The sequence below is a fragment of the Sapajus apella genome, unplaced genomic scaffold (genome assembly GCF_009761245.1).
Source record: "Sapajus apella isolate SASKATOON/1434 unplaced genomic scaffold, GSC_monkey_1.0 scaffold130, whole genome shotgun sequence".
NCBI lineage: Eukaryota > Metazoa > Chordata > Mammalia > Primates > Cebidae > Sapajus > Sapajus apella.
Genome location: NW_022437070.1, coordinates 3622142 through 3638020, shown reverse-complemented (window position 1 = coordinate 3638020; position 15879 = coordinate 3622142). Strand labels below are relative to the sequence as shown.

At 41.1% G+C, this 15879-nt stretch overlaps 1 protein-coding gene across 1 annotated transcript; it reads left to right on the top strand.

The window, feature by feature from the left end:
* The first annotated feature begins 11 nt into the window (after nucleotides 1–11).
* On the top strand, nucleotides 12–14549 carry ZNF221 (zinc finger protein 221). The gene is given in 11 exon segments (XM_032262768.1): nucleotides 12–702; nucleotides 1168–1343; nucleotides 9390–9472; nucleotides 11728–11854; nucleotides 12019–12111; nucleotides 12593–13801; nucleotides 13804–14059; nucleotides 14061–14144; nucleotides 14146–14252; nucleotides 14255–14344; nucleotides 14347–14549. Coding segments are annotated over 9 exon segments (2094 nt in total). The 5' UTR covers nucleotides 12–702; nucleotides 1168–1343; nucleotides 9390–9457; the 3' UTR covers nucleotides 14460–14549.
* Nucleotides 14550–15879: the final 1330 nt, after the last annotated feature.

Below are 15879 nucleotides of genomic sequence, written 5' to 3'. Positions count from 1 at the left end.
GAATGGCCGTTGAAAACATGAAAAGATGTTCTATTTCATTTACAATACAGGAAATGCAAATTAAAATTACATCGGCATACAATCAGTTTTAGCCTCATATCATCAGGTTATACTAAACGTTTATCTCCCTTCAGTTCTCTATTGATCCCTAAGTAGTAATTTCTCATTAGTTCCTTGAAAATATTTTATCTCCACAGTTGTTCACTTTCCAGTCATACTTCTGTCAAAATTGGGGATATTTCGATCAGAAAATAATCGTTTATGTAATATTTTTGCTCGAAGACTCAAGGTAAGGACGACACTTGGTGCAGGAGTCCATCTAACCACGTAGGCGTTTGGGAAGAGGGATTCCCTTCTCTGGATACTTGGAAGAAGTGTGGTCAAGAAGCTATGCTTAGTTGGAACACTTCCCCCTGGAGGGTAAAACTGTTACTCCTTGGGCATTCTGGGAAGAGTCCAAATGGCCTGCGGAGTTGCGGGCACTTCCGCTCAGGCAGTCAGATCCGGGGAATTCTGGGAAATGTATTCCAGACGCTCTGTGGAGTCTCGGGAGCCACTGCTGCGGGAGTTACCCTTTATTCTGTGATAGTTTGAGTTGTTCTGCGTCTCGTAGGCCCTTCTGAATTTCCTGGACCTTCTCTAGGAACCCTCGTCAAGCTAGCGATAGGTTTAGAGGAAAGGAAGCACCGTTGAAAAGCAAAGGTTTGGAGGGGTGAGGGCGGCGGTTTGCAATCCCCACGGCAGAGATTTCTTGCGTTTGGGGCTGTCCTAGCGTACCGGGGGAGTTTGGGACTGGGTCCTGTCACCTCTCGCCTGATTTGGAGGTTTCTGGGGCCCTGAGCTCGCCCAATCCGCCTCCCTCCGCTACTGGCGCGAGGCCGATTCCCACAGAAGTACATTGGGGTGTTAATCTCATCTCCCTGGGCCTCTCTTTGCTTTTCTTTAAATGGGGGTTATTAAGACCTTCCTAACAGAATTGTCTTGGGAATTGAAAGAGGTAATAGAAAAGAGTCTTAACACAGTTTCTGTTATAATGAATGGTGATCTCTTGTTAATTTCCTGAGAAATGGTCAGGTCCCTGGGGTGGTGTCAAAGCATTACTGGCTCTTCTCTCTGATCCCTGCAGAACACTGGATAATTCTGGACACTCTCTGGCCTCTTATTTAGGAAAAGGAGGGGTATCTCCAATTTCCGCAGAAGGAGGGGAGAGTCTTGACTGTTTTGTCAAGAATGAGTACACAACTATGGTATTTCGCAGCATTGTTTCCACAGCCTGACTTCTCTAAAACGATTGCATGGAGGTAGATGGACTGACTTGTTGACTACTGACAGCAAAGCTCCATGTGAGTGTGACTTGTCACTTTTCTTTTACAGCAACGTTCACATCTATTGTGGGATGTTGTAATTGGTCATGAGCATTGATAAGAAAGCCTTAATTGCTGTCTTTATTTCTAAGGGCTTTATGCAAAGAAATTCATGTTTGCCATATGGTAGCTCTGTGGAGAGGTACTGCCATTTCATCTATTAAAGATGAGACAAAGGGAGCAGGAGTTATTTGCCCATAGTTGCCCAATTAATAATAAGAAGTGGAGCTGGGGTTGGAACCTTTGCAGTCCAGGTCAGAGCCGGAGCTGATAATCTCTTGGATACATTCTCACTGAGGCAGAGGAACTAGCTGGAATCAGGTGGAGAAAGCAAGTTAGGACTTGACTGAAGGGACCTTGAGAGTAAGGCTCATGGGCTTGGACTTCTTTAGGAGTCTTTTAAACTTTGTCAACTATTTTGTTTCACTTATTACAAATATTTTGTATTCTTATAGAGCCATATCATTATGGAGCATTCTGAAACTACAGAAATATGACAAGAAAAAAATGTTTAATTACCCCTAAATGCAGGATATAAAGATAGTAACTGTTAAGCTTATTTTTATTTATTAATTAATTTATTTTATTCATTATTTTTAACTTTTTGAGACGGAGGCTCACTGTTGTTGCCCAGGCTGGAGTGCGGTGACATGATCGTGGTTCACTGTAAATTCCACCTCCCAGGTTCAAGTGATTCTTTTGCCTCAGCCTCCCAAGTAGCTGGGATTACAGGCGCACAGCATGCTGTATTTTAGTAGAGATGGGTTTTCACCAGGTTGGCCAGTCTGGTCTCTAACTCCTGACCTCACATGATTTGCCCGCCTCAGCTTCCCAAAGTGCTGGGATTACAGGCATGAGCCACTGTGCCCAATCATTAAGCTTATTTTTTTGGAGGGGGGTTTGTTGGTTTATTACAAAGGATATTACAAAAGCTACAGGTGAAGAGATGCCTAGGGCAAGGCATGTGGGAAAGGGTGCAGAGCTTCCATACCTTCCTGGGTATGCCACTCTCCAGGAACCTCCATGCGTTCAGCAATCCAGAAGCTCCCAGAATCCAGTCCTCTTGGTTTTTTATGGAAACTTCATTGCATAGACACAGTTGATTAAACCATTGGCCATTGTGGGCTATCTATCTAGTGTGTTTCTTGGTCTGAAGAAATGATGGTGGGTCATGCAAATCCATGCACTATCTTCTATCCATTTTATTTATTCCATTTCTTAATAACTGTTAAAAGTAAAAAAAAAAAAAAAAAAAAAAAAAAAAAAAAAAAAACTTAGATAAATTAAATCATTTAATTGAGCAAAAACCAATTTGTTTTTTTTTTTTTGAGACAGAGTTTCGCTCTTGTTACCCAGGCTGGAGTGCAATGGCGCGATCTCGGCTCACCGCAACCTCCGCCTCCTAGGTTCAGGCAATTCTCCTGCCTCAGCCTCCTGAGTAGCTGGGATTACAGGCACGTACCACCATGCCCAGCTAATTTTTTTTTTGTAGTTTTATAGAGACGGGGTTTCACCATGTTGACCAGGATGGTCTTGATCTCTTGACCTCATGATCCACCCACCTCGGCCTCCCAAAGTGCTGGGATTACAGGCTTGAGCCACCGCGACCGGCCGCAAAAACCAATTTGTAAATCAGGCAGCCCCTGAACCAGAAGAGATTCGGAAAAGCTTCAGTGCTACCATGTGGTTGAAGAAGATTTATGAACAGAAAAAGGAAAGTGACATTTAGAAAGTGGAAGTGAGGAACAGAAACAGCCAGTTTGATTACAGCTCAGCTTTTGCCTTATTTGATCCCTGTTTGAATAGTTGGTTCCCTTTGATTAGGCAAAACTCAAGTGATTGGCACAAGAGTAGGTTACAGTCTGTTTACACCCCAGTTAAGTTACAATTCACTATATTTGGAGAAACCTTTATTTGTTTTTTTATTTTTTTTATTTTTTCAGATGGAGTCCCCCATTCTGTTGCCCTTGCTGGAGTACAGTGGTGTGATCTTAGCTCACTGCAATCTCCGCCTCCTGGGCTCAAGTGATTCTCCTGCCTCAGCCTCCTGAGTAGCTGGGATTACAGACACACGCCACCGTACCAGCTAATTTTTAGTAGAGCCGAGGTTTCACCATGTTGGCCAGACTGGTCTTGAACTCCTGATCTCAGGTAATCTGCCCACCTTGGGGTCCCAAAGTGCTGGGATTACAGGCATGAGCCACCACGCCTGGCCTAGAGAAACGTTTATATCTGACTTAAAATATGTAAGAAGGCAGCTTTAGGCTGAACTTAATTTAACATAGCAACCTAAAGATTTTCACCCTGTTGGAATGAGTCCCATGACACACTCTCCCTTTTCCTTAGTTTCACCTTTATTATTATTTTCTAAATGATCTTTAAAAAATTTAGCTTTCGGCCGGCTACGGTGGCTCAAGCCTGTAATCCCAGCACCTTGGGAGGCCGAGACAAACGGATCATGAGGTCAAGAGATCGAGACCATCCTGGCCAACATGGTGAAACCCTGTCTCTACGAGAAATACAAAAGTTAGCTGGGCGTGGTGGCGTGCACCTGTGGTCCCAGCTACTCAGGAGGCTAAGGCAGGAGAACTGCTTGAACCCGGGAGGCGGAGGTTGCAGTGAGCTGAGACTGTGCCACTGCACTCCAGCCTGGCGCCTGACTGAAACTCTATTTCAAAAAAAAAAAAAAAAAAAAAAAAAAAATTCTAGCTTTCTGGGATGAGTCTTTTGACTCTTTTCTCTGTCTTTTTCCTCTTGATAATTAATCTAATGTTTTTATTAACATCTTTAAGATCCTTAAAAGGAGGCTGAGACAAATTTCATAAGGTTTCTAGGACTGTTGTTCAGTTTTGCAAGAGTTAAGGTGTCAACTAATAAATAATATCAACACTGAGCCGCAAACAAAAGATGTTTTAAGTGGGGTCTTGTGAATTGCAATCAAGAGGTACACATCTAGTAGTCAGCTAAATCATTTCCTGTTCTATCCAGGCAAGGTTGGGCAATGGCTTATAAATATTTACTGTAAGTTTACATATCTGGAAAGTCTTAGTACAGTCCATGATTGATGACAGTTGGTTAGCAACTTAGGGTGTCTTTAGTTGATGATCAATCTAGTTCAGCATAGCTGTCTCCCCAACAGGTTTGCGATCAGGCCACGTATAAACAATTCCAATCAAATGCAGCTGGTTTTACAATTTGGCCCAGTTTGACAGGTTAAAATCCATCTGGGTGTTTATATGACTGGGGTCCAACTCCTCATGCCACATTTTAGATACCTCTGACATAACCATCTCCATTTTGCATTTTTTTTTTTTTTGAGACGGAGCTTCGCTCTCGTTACCCAGGCTGGAGTGCAATGGCGCGATCTCGGCTCACCGCAGCCTCCGCCTCCTGGGTTCAGGCAATTCTCCTGCCTCAGCCTCCTGAGTAGCTGGGATTACAGGCACGTGCCACCATGCCCAGCTGATTTTTTGTATTTTTAGTAGAGATGGGGTTTCACCATGTTGACCAGGATGGTCTTGATCTCTTGACCTTGTGATCCACCTGCCTCGGCCTCCCAAAGTGCTGGGATTACAGGCGTGAGCCGCTGCGCCCGGCCCTGCATTTTCTTTTTATGAAAGTCACATGGGGTACCCATGCCAAAGTGGCCCCCTTAGCCACAGCATTTACCATGACCTGGGTATGGAGAATATTCAGCAGATGAATATCTCAGTAATCATAAATTCATTCTCACATGGCTTGCATGCAGTGTATCAGTTGCGTCATCTGTGGTGTCTCACCCAGCATTTATAGGGTGAGTTGAGCATTCCCCCTTTTCAGGGTAAGCAGACCTTACCATGCCATTAATCCACATCAAGCTGGCTGTTCTCTTGGGAACAACATCTGTTAACCTTGATGATGAGATTCAGGAAATATGGTTAAATATTGAATTTATTCAAACACAAAATTTGAGGATGTCCACCTGGGAGGACATGGACTTCAAAAGATTGGATAAGTGCCCTGAAGTGGAAAGGTTTGAGAGTCATTTATATAGGTAGGGTCTAGGAAGCTTAACAGGATGTCAGCATTTTCTCTACAAGATTAATGCATAGTTACAGCAATTCGATAGGCAGTATTTCCTTTTATTGGGAAGAGCATATTTAACATTCTGCATTAGGGATGTGTAAAGGCTCCTGAAGAAGCTGCAAAATAAACAATTCCTTCACACTGTACACTGTAGCTTCAGTGTCTTGGTTTTACCCTTCCCATACATTGATTGCCTTTTTGTAACCACAGGTCTTAGAGGTACTTTCTGTTGTCCTGGCATAATTTTTCCCTTAGGGACAGCTTTAAGGCAAGTGGCTAAAGCTTAGATTCACTAAAATTTGACCTTGGTCAAGCATCAGCGTCCAACCTAGTCCTCTCTTTTAATTACATTTGATATAGTTTGGATGTTTGGTCCCTACATATCTCCTGTTGAAACCTTATCCCCAGTATTGAAGGTGGGGCCTAGTGGGAGGTATTAGATCATGGGGGTGGGTCCCTCATAAATGGCTTAATGCCATCCCCTTGGTGATGAATGAGTTCTTCCTCAGTTAGTTCATGTAGATCTGGTTGTTTAAAAGAGTTTGGGTTCTCTGGTTTCTCTTTCTTGTTCCTGCTCTCACTGTGTGACGTGCCTACTCCTCCTTCACCTTCTCCCGTGAATAAAAACTCTCTGAGGCCTCACCGGAAGCTGAGCACATGCCAGTACCACACGTCTTTTTTTTTTTTTTTTTTTTTTTGAGACAGGATTTTCGTTTTTTTTCCCCGGCTGGAGTGCAATGGCGCGATCTCGGCTCACCGCAACCTCCGCCTCCTGGGTTCAGGCAATTCTCCTGCCTCAGCCTCCTGAGTAGCTGGGATTACAGGCATGCACCACCATGCCCAGCTAATTTTTTGTAGTTTTAGTAGAGACGGGGTTTCACCGTGTTGACCAGGATGGTCTCGATCTGTTGACCTCGTGATCCACCCGCCTCGGCCTCCCAAAGTGCTGGGATTACAGGCGTGAGCCACCGCGCCCGGCCACCACACGTCTTTTATAGCCTGAAGAACTATGAGCCAATTAAACCTCTTTTCTTTATAAATTACCCAGCCTCAGGTATTTAGTTACAGTGATACAGAAATGAACTAATACAGAAAATTGGTATTGAGGTGTAGTGCATTGCTGTAAAGATACCTGAAAATGTGAAAGTCGCTTTGGAATTAGCTAATGGGCAGAGGTTGGAAAAGTTTAGAGGGCTCAGAAGAAGATAAGAAGATGAGGGAAAGCTTAAAACTTTTTTTTTTTTTTTAAACTTTTTCACTGAACCATAGGAACTTCTTAGAGACTGGTTAAATGGTTGTGATCAAAATGCTGGTAGAGATATGGACAATGAAGTCCAGGCTGATGAGATCTCAAATGGAAATGAGGAAGTTATTGGGACCTGGAATAAAGGTCACCCATGTTATGCCCTAGCAAAGAACTTTGCTGTTTTGTGTTCATGCCCTAGGGATCTCTAGAAGCTTGAACTTAAGAGTGATAACTTAGGGTACCTGGCAAAAGAAATTTCAGAGCAGCAAAGCATTAAGAAGTGGCCTGGCTGCTTCACTACTTCAAACAGCCTACAGTTATATATGGGAGCAAAGAAATTATTTAAAGTTGGAATTTAAAAGGTAAGCAGAGTATAAAAGTTTGGAAAATTTCCTGCCTGTCCATTTGGTAGAGAAAGAAAAAGCATTTTCAGGAGAGGAATATATGTTGGCTACCACTTGCAAAAGAGATTTGCATGACTAACAGAAAGTTAAGTGGTAATATCTGAGACAATGGAAAAAGACCTCAAAGACGTTTCAGAAGTCTTTAGGAAAGTTCCTCCCATCACAGGCCCAGAGGCCTAGGAGAAAAGAATGGTTCCAAGGGCCAGGGTTAGCACTTCACTTCCCTGAGCAGCCTCAAGACACTGTGCTCTGAATCTGGCCACTCTAGCTGCAGCCTCAGCTCAGAGTGCCCCAGGCACAGTTCAGGCTGCAGCTCCAGAGGGGGAAAGCCTTGGTAGTTGTGGTGGTTTCCACATTGTGTTAAGGCTGCAGATACTCAGAATGCAAGCATGAAGGAGGCTTGGCAGCTTCTACCTAGATTTCAGAGGATGTATGAGAAAGCCTGGGATCCCAGTCAGAAGCCTGGCACAGAAGTGGAGCCCTCATAGAGAACCTCTACCAGGCAGTGCCAAAGAGAAATGTGGGGGCTCCCCACAGAGTCCCCACTAGGGCACTGCCTAACGGAGCTGTGGGAAGGGGACCATTGCCCTCTGAGGACTGGTCCTGAGACCACTGCTCAGTCATGGCTGCTCAAGCCTTTGGGAGTCTATCACTTACATCAGGATGTGGGACATGTAGTCAAGGATTAGGCTGGAGCGTTAAGAGCCAAGACTGGAGCACAATCCTAACTCACTGCAGCCTTTACCTCCTAGACTCAAGCTATCCTCCTGCGTCAGCGTCCCAAATAGCTGGGATTACAGGCCCAAGGCACAGCACCTGACTCTTCATATGCTCTTTACCCAAATTTTCCAAGTATTTTCATTTTGTATTTTGCTTTGTTGACACACATCAGCCAGATCCCACCAGAAACAAACTTATAATGAGAAACAACTTATCATAGCTTTCTGCAGCAAGGAGGCCCACATACCAAGGTGATCATGGAATGTCTTGGTAAGATGCATTTAGGAAGGGCTGGCTATAGAGTTTCCTATAACATGCTAGGTAATATTAGATATAATATCAAATAATGTCACTATTAAATACTAGATATCAATTAAAAGACTACTAATATTAGTTAATTCTGTTACTTATTAGATATGACTAGACAACATTAGACACCATCATCTTTTCTATCCAAAGTCCCATATTTAAATTTGTTGTGCTTTTTAAAGTTCTTGTAACTGTTTTCCCCCATCCCCCAGTCCAAAGTCCAATTTTATATACTGCTTTTAGATGTCACATTTCTGTAGTCTTCTTAATCTAGAAAGATTCAACAGCCTTTGTCTTTTTATTCTTGACATCTTTGAAGTATATAGTCAAAGTATTTTATAGGAAGATATTCATTTGAGGTTTATCTATTTCACATTTAGGTTCAGATTATGCATTGTTGGTGTGGGTACCACAGAAGTGTTGAGGTGTCATAACAGAGGCCAAATGATATCTATTTTTCCCTTCATTGGAGATTTCAACTTTGTTCACTGGGCCAAGATGATGTCTTTGAGATTTTTCCACTGAAAGGCTACTTTTAAATTAAGTTTTGAAAATAAAAACATTTCTTTTGGGGAAATACATTAGTAGTGGGCATTCTTCTGTAAAGATTAGCTTCCACTTCTCCCCCATTTATTCATCAGTTCCTTCAACTATAAATATTCCATCAATATGGACTCAGAATCCAGTTAAATAACATGTAGATTAACCATTATTATTTCCAACTTTATTGAGGTGTATTTTGCATATCATAGAATTTATCCATTTCAGGCATATAATTTAATAATCTTCAGGAACTTTGCAGAGTGGTGTAACCATCATCATCATCAGTTTAGATCATTTTCATCTTCCAATTGGACTCCTCATGCTTAAGTACAGTTAAACCTCATTCTCACCTCAAATCTGGAGCAACCACTAACCCACTTTCTCTATGTATACATTTGCCTATTCCTGATATTTTATGAAATTGAATCTTACAGTCCATGGGTTTTTGTGACTGGCTTCTTTTACTTAGCTTAATGTTTCCAAGGTTCATGCATGTTGTTGCATGAGCCAGAACTTCACTTCTTTGAATTTCTAAATAAAATTCTGTTGTATGGATATGCCATGATTTGTCTATTCATTTACCCATAGGAGGGCATTTTGCTTGTTTGCAGTTTGGAATTATGAGAACTGCTGCTGTGAACATTCATGTGCTAATTGAAAATACTTGTCTGTTTTGGTGGGCAACATTCCTAGTCATGCTTTCACATTTGTTTTTCTGCCTTTCCTGGCACTTTCCAGGCACAATTTCACCTTCACTTGAACTGCTTCATTCAGAACTCTGCAAATTCCCTGAAGTAGAAGGAAAAATGACCACAATCAAGGTGAGTAGGGCTTGCCTCTCTTGCTGTTAAAATTCCATCCTGCTACTCATATTGTCACATTTTTATCTGTCTTGGGAAGACTCAAGGAGAACAACAAGCATTGAGGGCATTTTATTTGCCAGATGCTTCCTTTGTTGCTTTTGAGTTGACTTTCCATTTGGTTTTAGTTCTTGTTTTCATTTTTTTTTTTTTTTTAAGATAAGGTTTCACCATATTGGCCAGGCTGGTCTTGAACTCTTGATCTCAGGTGATCCACCCACCTCGGCCTCCCAAAGTGCTAGGATTACAGGCGTGAGCCACTGCACCCAGCCCAGTTCTTGTTTTCTTATGTAATTTATTTTCTACAGTAGAGAAAATAGTAGGAATGGATAATTTTTTCATGTCACTACTACTTTGCTCACAGATTAGATGTTTGTATCTTATATTCTTCATCATGCATATCATAACTGTATTTGTATTGATGAAATACCTCTAATTTTAAATTGTGCTCATTTTGTATAATATTATATAATGTTCCATTTTTATATTGGTATCATAGTCCCATTGAATTAATGTACCTTCTTATTTTGAACTACCTCACACTCATAGACATTTAGGTGGTTTAGGAATTTTAATGTTTTAAGCAACACTGCCCTGACAGTTTTCCTATATATAATCCCTTCCCCCAAAATTAATTCTGAAAACAAGATAGGATACTTTTGACATGTATCACTTGGCTATTTTATAGATGATAGATTATTTCAACAGGGTAGAGCACATCAGGCTTTGACTGCTGCTTCCCACAAATATTGTTGGAATTTTCACATAGAAAGAGTTAGATTCTGTGTTTGCCATGTCTCAGTCATACCTTGTAATGCATGTTATTTACTGGTCTCTTCTTATTCCTTTATGGAGTAAGAAGTTTTATCAAAGTAGTAGGTACCTTCATTTCAAATGTCCAATGATACTGGCAGAATGGCCAGTCACTTCTATTCTGTTACTACATTTACTTAGAGAAGCAGAATGCAGATATTAGTCTTTTCTTCCTCTTAAACTCATCAAATATGAAAAATCTGTTTAGATTCATACAGGCAACCAAGGTCAGGAATGTTAGCTATTCTACTCACTTATAGTCAAATAAGTGAGAATGATATTAATACAATGAATTATTCTTCCTAATCAGATTACCAAAATCACAGGAATATTTATAACCTGCTTTTCACTGTCATAAGGAGAATAAGAGTACTTGTGTTTACTCAAAAGGGTGGGAAGTAGGTAAAAAAAATTTGGAAGAAAGCATAAAATTATGTGATCACAATTTTAAATGTGTTTATTTATTGACATTCTAATTTTCATTTGACATTTTAAATAATCTGGAGGATAAAATCTACATATAATTATTTTCTTTACAGGATTGATAATAAATAATATTTAATATGAAGTATTCATTATTTAAATAAAAAGAGATTATTTTTGCCCTGGAATATTATACAGAAATGAAATGAGATGAAATTAACAATAATGACAGTTATAATAAAAATAGCTAGTATTTATTAAATAGTCTGTGCCACACACTTTTCCCAATGCTATATATGTTTCCTTCTTTACTCCTTGAAAATACTATACCAGGTGAAAATCATTATACAGAGAGGAAACTAATGTATGTAGGTGAGCTTGTCCAAGGTCACACAACTAGGAAGGGACAGAGCTTTGGGATGTGCTCTGAGGCATGATGGTTCCATATCACAACATTGAATTCTGCAACTAATGTATGTAGTTTGTGCCTTGAGAGTATAGAGGATATACTGCATAGCTGTCCTACACAGGTCACCATATACTGGTTAGTTTGACAGATATTAAAAAACAGTTATAGCATCCACAGTTTGAGTGAGACAGGAAGACAATGGACATTATCAAAGTTGGGACTAAATTGCTAAATGTTACTGGGGCAATTGGTGGCTCATTAAAACCTGAATATATGTAGCCCAGGAGGCAGCAGTTAGAGTCTTAGAGGGCTGCTTACAAGTAGACTCAATGAGTACACAAAGTAAAAGTACAGGACCTCCTTTATATCATTGCACTTCTGGTGGCGCTCATAAAAATCAGTGTGTGTCATTATCAGGATATAGGCAGAGTGAATAGGAGATCTGTATATTGACCTACATCCCTCAAGATCTAGGACAACTTCCCAGCTGTCCCCTTTGCCTACTTAATGCCACCCTTTTTTGAATAATCATTGGTCAGAAAATTTAGGTTTTGTGTATTGAACGTTTTAGGAGGCAGTGACCTTCAAGGATGTGGCTGTGGTCTTCACTGAGGAGGAGCTGGGGCTGCTTGACCCTGCCCAGAGGAAGCTGTACCAAGATGTGATGCTAGAGAACTTCAGAAACCTGCTCTCAATAGGTGAGAACAGGCGCTCTCTGTAACAACGTTAGGCCCCAGGAATGCTTTGTATTCTGGAGTGTTCAAGTATGAGTTTACATTGGGAATCTAAATTTCCAGTAAATATTCCCTAGATATTACCTACAGTGGGTTGGAATTAAGCATGTAACTTTGCATGTTCACAGGGAATCAACCATTCCACCAAGATACTTTCCACTTCCTAAGGAAGGAAAAGTTTTGGATGATGAAGACCACAAGCCAAGGAGAAGGAAATTTAGGTAAGAACCAAGCAACTGTGCATCCTTGTACATAGCTTTTCCATCCGCTTTACTTCTGTCCATGCCTGTTTCCATCACCTTGGTCTAAATTGCCAAACCGCTTTCCTGAATTACTGCAACTGCCTTTCTTCTTTAAAGTTCCTTTGTTTCATTATTCATGTTCATATTTTATTAGTTTCATAATTTATCATACAAGATTTTATTAGACCAGGAAATTTACCAAAATTAGTAACAGGTTAAATATGTGTATGTTATTAATTACTTAATTTAGTCTTTTACTTCTACCAAGGATTTTATATATGAGATGTGATGTGGTTCTGAATTGGTCTCTTGAAAACCAAAGACCATAGTGCACTTGGAAAACATGAACTTCATGTTCCCTGTATTCATTAAAGTTTAATGCCATATTCTAAGTGTGAAATCTTGAAAACATTGAACAGGGCTTCACTTGCCCACATATGTTAATTCTGTGTCTTTTTAGGAGGCAAGATCCAAATTGAAACTGTTCCAGAAGCAGGACCACATGAAGAGTGGTCCTGCCAGCAAATCTGGGAACAAATTGCAAGGGACCTAACCAGGTCTCAAGACCCCATAATAAACAGCTCTCGGTTCTTCAAAGAAGGTGATGTCCCCTGCCAGATTGAGGCAGACCTATCCATAAGTCATGTGCAACAGAAACCTTACCAGGGTAATGAATGTAAACAGTCCTTCAGTTATGTTTCTGTCTTTGATCTCCATCAACAATTACACTCAAGAAAGAAGTCTCATACATGTGATGAGTGTGGAAAAAGCTTCTGTTACATCTCAGCCCTTCATATTCATCAGAGAGTCCATTTGGGAGAAAAACACTATAAGTGTGATGTGTGTGGTAAGGAATTTAATCAGATCTCACATCTGCAAACTCATCAGAGGAACCATACTGGAGAGAAACCATTCAAATGTGAGCAGTGTGGGAAAGGCTTCCATAGTAGATCAGCACTTAATGTTCATTGCAAATTACACACAGGAGAGAAACCTTATAATTGTAAGGAATGTGGGAAGGCCTTCATTCACGATTCACAGCTTCAGGAACACCAGAGAATCCATACTGGGGAGAAGCCATTCAAATGTGATATATGTGGTAAGAGCTTCCGTGTTAGATCAAGACTTAATAGGCATTCTCTGGTTCACACAGGAGAAAAACCATTCAGATGTGATACATGTGGTAAGAACTTTCGTCAGAGATCAGCACTTAATAGTCATTGCATGGTTCACGTAAGAGAGAAGCCATACAAATGTGAGCAGTGTGGAAAAGGCTTCATTTGTAGGCGAGATTTTTGTAAGCATCAGATGGTCCACACAGGAGAGAAACCATATAATTGTAAAGAATGTGGGAAGAGCTTCAGATGGTCTTCATGTCTTTTGAATCATCAGCGAATCCATAGTGGAGAAAAACCCTTCAAATGTGAAGAATGTGGAAAGGGATTTTATACAAATTCACAACGATCTTCCCATCAGAGAGTCCACAATGGAGAAAAGCCCTATAAGTGTGAGGATTGTGGTAAGGGCTATAAAAGGAGGTTGGATCTTGAGTTTCACCAGAGGGTCCACACGGGTGAGAGACCCTATAACTGTAAGGAATGCGGGAAAAGCTTTGGCTGGGCCTCCTGTCTTTTGAAACATCAGAGACTCCACAGTGGAGAAAAACCTTTCAATGTGAAGAGTGTGGAAAGAGATTTACTCAGAGTTCACAACTTCATTCCCATCAGACAGTTCATACTGGAGTAAAACTATACAAATGTGAGCAGTGTGAGAAGGGGTACAACAGTAAATTTAATCTTGACATGCACCAGAGGGTCCACAGGGGAGAGCGACCCTACAGTTGTAAGGAATGTGGAAAGAGCTTTGGCTGGGCTTCATGTCTTTTGAAACATCAGAGACTCCACAGTGGAGAAAAGCCATTGAAATGTGGAGTGTGGGAAGAGATCTATTCAGAATTCACAGCATCGTTTACATCAGAAAGTCTATATGGGAGAAAAGCCATACAAATGTGACGTGTGGGAAAGGCTTTGGCTGGGCCTCAACTCATCTGACCCATCAGATTCTCCTCAGCAGAGAAAAACCATCCAAATATGAGAACTATGAGAACTTTGTACATATATCTTAAAGACCAAGAAAAAAGTCCACAGTGGAGATAATCCATACAAATGTGAGGCATGTGGGATGTACTACAACAGGCACTTGACTTTATATGCATCAGTGTTCATATGGCAGAGAAACTACAGAAGTTTGGGAAGATTGTCATGTGCTTCAGTCATGCCTCAAGTCTTCAACTTCATCAGAGTGTTCACATTCAAGAAAAACCTTAGTAATGTGACGTCTATGATAGTCTTCACAGTTACAAGCTTATCTGAGAGTTCACAATGGGAGAGACATTAAAAATTTGATACACGTGGTAAGCACTTCAGTTTGAGTTCATAGCTCATAACTTATTACAGAATCCATGCTTATGATACATTTCATACAATCTCAGGAGGGAAAATATTTAAGTTAAAGTCTGTTTCATCCATAGTTCAGCATACCCAAGTGGTTTTAACTACTGTAGCACAGAACCCTTGTAAGTTGGGGCTTCATTCAAAAGTTTGGCAATTATAGTTATCACTCAAGAGACAGGCCTTGGAAAGAATAGGAGTTTGTTCAGGCACTTACAAATCTCTAATAGTGGACATGTCAAAATTGATGTCTGCTAGAATGTACGCTGCATGTGTCTGCTGCACAATCTTCACAATCTTAACACTGATTGGCACTTTTTATGTGTGTTTGGTACGTGTAAGAAATGGATGGAACAGCTTTGTCAACGAAACCACAGAGACAGCAGTCGCTTCTCCCCTGTAAGAAATGTAGAAAGAGCTTTGGTTGGGCTTCATGTCTTTTGAAATATCAGAGATGTGATATTAAAGGAGCAAAAAAAGAAAACATATTTCAAAATAGAATCTAAAAGAGGAAACCTGGGATGGATTAAGATGATCAATTAAAAGCAGCTATGTAGTCCACGGTACTTATAGAGAGAAATGAAAATGACAAGTGAATTCAGCACCTTCAACTGAAATATACAGGTTCTCTCACTGGGACTGACTAGGCAGTTAATTACCCACACAGAATGAAGAAAAGCAGGGCAGAGTGATGGTGGCGTGGCATGGAGCCAAAGGAACCCTCACCACCAGCCAAGGGAAGTGGGGAATGATTATGCAACCCTGCCCAGGAAACTATGCTATTCTCATAAATCTTTGCAACCTGCAGGTCAGGAGATCTCCTTCTGAGCCCATGCCACTCCACAGAGCTGTGTGGAGTCTTGGCAAAGTAGCCACTCAGGAACACAGAGGCCCAGGAGGTTTACATGCTTCACCCCCAGAATTCCTGGCAAGGTGGCAGACTCATCCTTATATTCCCCTAGGAAGGGGGCTGAATCCAGGGATTCAAGCAGCAACATTCTATGGGCCCCACTTCCATGGCACCTCACAAAACCCACTGGCTTGGAATTCCAGCCAACTAATAGCAACAGGCTGCCTGCCTGAAATAGGAGGGAGCTCCTGTTAGGAAGCATGGCCACCATTCTGTGGTTCAGTTGACTCACTGGTCCAGCCTACCAGCTCTGGAAAGGTCAAGTGTTCTGGATGAGGAAAGGTTTCCGCCACCCAACACAGCACACCTATTTTGCCAGATCATGCCCCTACTGCTGTTTGTTTTTTTTTTTTTTTTTTTTTGAGACGGAGTTTCACTCTTGTTACC